The 4126-nt window shown below is 34.6% G+C and overlaps 1 protein-coding gene across 2 annotated transcripts; it reads right to left on the bottom strand.

Annotated features, from left to right (window-relative positions):
- Positions 1 to 897: 897 nt before the first annotated feature.
- On the bottom strand, positions 898 to 2596 carry LOC129573886 (protein max). Of its 2 annotated transcripts, none has more exons than XM_055455025.1 (5): positions 2327 to 2596; positions 2168 to 2230; positions 1752 to 1862; positions 1561 to 1699; positions 898 to 1470 (listed from the first exon to the last, which is right to left on the bottom strand). In XM_055455025.1, exons 1-5 carry the CDS (start codon positions 2366 to 2368, stop codon positions 1370 to 1372), a joined length of 456 nt encoding a protein of 151 aa, XP_055311000.1. In that variant the 5' UTR covers positions 2369 to 2596; the 3' UTR covers positions 898 to 1369. The 2 variants fall into 2 exon arrangements, with proteins under 2 accessions (XP_055311000.1, XP_055311002.1); XM_055455027.1 differs by having other exon boundaries at positions 1561 to 1684; positions 2327 to 2580.
- Positions 2597 to 4126: the final 1530 nt, after the last annotated feature.

Here is a 4126-nt window from a genome sequence, read left to right as displayed (position 1 = left end):
GAGAGAGAGAGAGAGAGAGAGAGAGAGAGAGAGAGAGAGAGAGAGAGTTGATTATGGAGCATTGAAACTCCATTTACAGTGCATGTCTGATTTGTGTGATGCAAAGTTTTCGGCAGATAAGCAGTTAATAGAAACACAAATGGAATATATCGCTTCAGTAAGTACATCGGTTTGCCTTTTAACCGGGTTGATAATCCATTAAATTGAAATTTATTTCATTTTCAATTTCGCTTATCCAACGATAATTCGATTGGTTTGACTGCTCATCACCAATCACCAGATTTATTGAATCACTGTTGGCAAGCATTTAGATGAAAAGTTGAACTTTAAATTGTGTGCATTTCTTCTTGGTTTACCTAATACAATTAATACTCGTTATTTATTATTATTGTAATGAATAAATAATAACGTTGGTTCCGCCCTGGGCTATCCTAAGTACCCCCTGAACAAATGCCGAGGGGACTTACACATTTTGAAAGATAATGTTTAACACATGCCCTTCTCTAAGTCGAGATATGGATAGGGATGACCTTTGTTCGAAAAATCTAACGCTGGTAGAAAATGGGTTAAATAATACAATTGTATGCTCTATCGATCTATGGTGAAAAAACCATACCTTAATAACAATATCTTGAGATAATTCACTTTCATCATTTGCTAGTATACTTGGGTATAGTATGGGTAAATTTTGACCGTTTCAGTCAAACTTTTGGATTGCTAAGTCTTTATTTTTATTTTAGAGTCCAGTGAACCTACAGTAGACTGTGATTGTTGATCAAAATTTACTTGGGTTTTGAAATATTGGCGTAGAACATTTTAACAAATTAATTATGTGTGAGTGTGCCAACAATAATAATCAACAGTCAATTTAGATAACAATTCAAAATGCAAACGGGATTGTGTTTGTTGAAAAATCAAAATGTTTATTGTTTGAAAACTTAATTTTGATACATATTCATTTAAATTTTTGGTGGTTCTACTTTTTTTGCTGTGATTAATATCGATAGAACAAAAACTTATTTCTAAAAAAAAATTATTTATTTCTTGTTGTAATTTGTAAAATATCAAACTAATTCTTTTTTCGTACCGCAAAAAATCGGTTTCATAATTGTATATATAAAAAATTTAAAGTTTTGTTTCTTTTTTTTGTGTTGGTATTGGTTTTTGTTGTTGTAAAAAGTGTATAGAATAATACTTTCGCACAAAATGTGAGAAACGAAAGGAAAAAAATAGAATAATTTGTAATAGTTCCTAACATTAGCGTCATTGTATTAGAAAAATCAATACAAAAAAAATGTCATTCGATACACTGATTGAACTGCATTTCGTCCGTGTGCGTGTGTTTAATTTAAGCACAACGGATATCGCATTAAATATCGGACATTTCTGATTCGGAACTAGGTTGATCATTTCGCATACCCGCCAACTCACTTTCACCGGCTGCATTCAACTGCCGTTCCAACTGTCGTACTAGAAATCAGAAGAAAAAAAAATCGGCATAATTGTTTTGTCGTCTCGTTCAACAATCAACATTCGATTAATTCAATAAGATTTACTCACTCTGTTGATCCAAGTGGTTGTTCTGGCGCTTCAAATCGTCATTACCGGATTGATGGTTTTGGTTTTTTCGCTTCATGAATGTTATGTATTCGGCAGCTTTTTTAAGAATTTGCGCTCGACTCGCCTGTTTCAAAACAATCTATTATTGGTGAACGATGGTAAACTAGCCAATATTGAGTTGAATCACTTACCACTTTTTCGCCTTGCAATGACGGCACCGCATCTCTGAGCGCTGTAAAACTGTCTTTTATATGGTCACGTCGCTTCCTTTCTAAGGCATTGTGATGGGCTCGCTTTTCCGCCTGTCAATTGAAAACGAAAACTATTCAACCGTTTGCCATTTCATTCACAACAGTTTTATTCATTTGATCAATTCGCAATTTAAGAAAATTTATGTGAACTTCGGACAAGAACGAAACGTAAACACAAAAATTGACAGCAAAAAACTGCTTCATCAACACATATCTTGAATGTAAAACAACGAATGGTTTTGTTGTGGTGATGGCTCTTCAGTCTTGATTTTGCGTACTTAAATGGCCTTGACAAAGTCTATTTTCACACTTTGTTTTAATGTATCATTTTCTTCTGCATGTTCTTTTCTATTTACCTGACTTGAATATTGGGAGACAGCGGACCGTGATTGCGTCCGTCCATCGGAATCTACGTCATCCTAATGCAAATTGAGAAGAAAACAACCACATACACACAATCAATATAATGCATCAGTTTCGGCATGAATGCTATTATGAATGAATTGGAGACTTACATCACTCTCAATATCTATATCGCGTTCGTCGTCACTAATCATTTTCAACTCCAAATAAATGTCAACGTTCTACTGATGAGATTGGCAATATAAATAGTATATTTATTGAAAAGAAACTCAGATCTAATAATAAGGATTTTTCAATTCGTAGTCCACACAAAAAAAGGTGAAGAAAAAAACCAAATCAGAAAACATAAGCGTAATACGATAATGACGATGTTTGTGTTGACGAACTGTGAGACTGGCATGAAGTTGGCTCACATTCGCTTGGTTCTACGTATTACATTCGCATTACTACTGCTTGTGCACGAAACACGTGCGCGCCATTGACAACAGCGACGTCAACTGACTGAAATTGGAACAACCAACACGGAATGATATCGATTTTTTTCCCATAAAAATCCACGGGCGCTTCTTTCAAATGTGAAATGAACTGAAAATAGAACTTGTTGAATAGTTTATTTATTTTTGTAAGCCAAAATGTTGAAAATCTTTTGTTTTAACAAATATTTTAATCATTAAATGCTCATTTGATTTATGGGAAAAGAACATAATTAAAAATTGTGTGAAACTCATTCATTCATTGCATTTATATACTCACAACGGCGTTCCAATGGAAGTCATTAAATTCAATCAGAAGCATCTACATCTTTTCTACTTTTCAAAGGGAGATTACGCTTAAATACACCGTCGCTTGGTTCATTTTGCTGTAATTCATTTCGAGATAGGATCAATTGAGTTAGCATTTTGCGTTGGGGAGCATTTGTAAAGTGTAAACTATAGAAACACTACGTTTGCATCTACACCTTTGCATACGCACCATTTTTAACGATGAACTGCATTAATTTGCGTGCGTAACTCATGAAAAAAAAAAAATTGACAAACACAATATTTCTATAGAAATGTGCATTTATATAGCTCATGACAATTTGCCTTTTTCCACTTTTTATCGCTCGCTTCCATTCCGCTCACAAAGAAAAGGTGTCAGCATATGGAATCAACACAAAGAAAAAGCGTTCACAGAAATGAAGAGGAATCATAAGGAAGGATGCATGCAAACAGTCTGCATCAGATAAAAACGAAATGAATTGTTTTGTGACCACGGCCCAACACGGCACTGCTTTGCTTTGCTTCGAGTTATTCAACACTTTGCATTTCGTCTTTGTTGACCTGTTTTTTTTTGTCATTCGCTTGAAATTTGTTATAAATTTGCTTTTATGTGCGCGTTTTGCATGAATGCACATTTATAATTTTCTTGAATAAACATACGAACGGATCCCTTGCTTCCCCAGTACATTTCATACCCACTCACAATCTGTTTCACCATTAACTCAATCCACATAAAATATTATGTACGCTCACGATTACAACAAAAGTGTTACACTTGCAGCGTATTCCTGCGTTTGCAAACACTTTGCACGTAATTGCATAGGTTTATCATGCAAAGCAATCAGACGAATCAATGATGCGTGCTGAAGATGGATTCACAAGCATGAGACGATAAGCACAAATGACATACAGACCTTATGTTCGAACCATACGCGTGCAAATTACACGCCATTCATTATTCATGCGGCTCGTTCTTGCTGCAGCTAGGAAATCATTTGTAGAATATTATTAATTGATTCTGATCCGCAAAGCACGACTAAGACTCGTCGCTTGAAATTAATGGAAAAATCGCATCATTTTTCATATGATGATATCATTTTTTTGACAACACCATCGTGCTGATTGCCCTTATTATTGACCAATTCCTAGATGAACACGATCAGTATTTTATACACTTGGTAATAAAATGTT

Source organism: Sitodiplosis mosellana, unplaced genomic scaffold, assembly GCF_009176505.1.
Source record: "Sitodiplosis mosellana isolate CC-2019 unplaced genomic scaffold, AAFC_SMos_1.0 Smas_scaffold_6150, whole genome shotgun sequence".
In the NCBI taxonomy this organism is placed as follows: Eukaryota; Metazoa; Arthropoda; class Insecta; order Diptera; family Cecidomyiidae; genus Sitodiplosis; species Sitodiplosis mosellana.
Note: the sequence above shows the minus strand (reverse complement) of the source record. Positions and strands in the feature narration are given on the sequence as shown.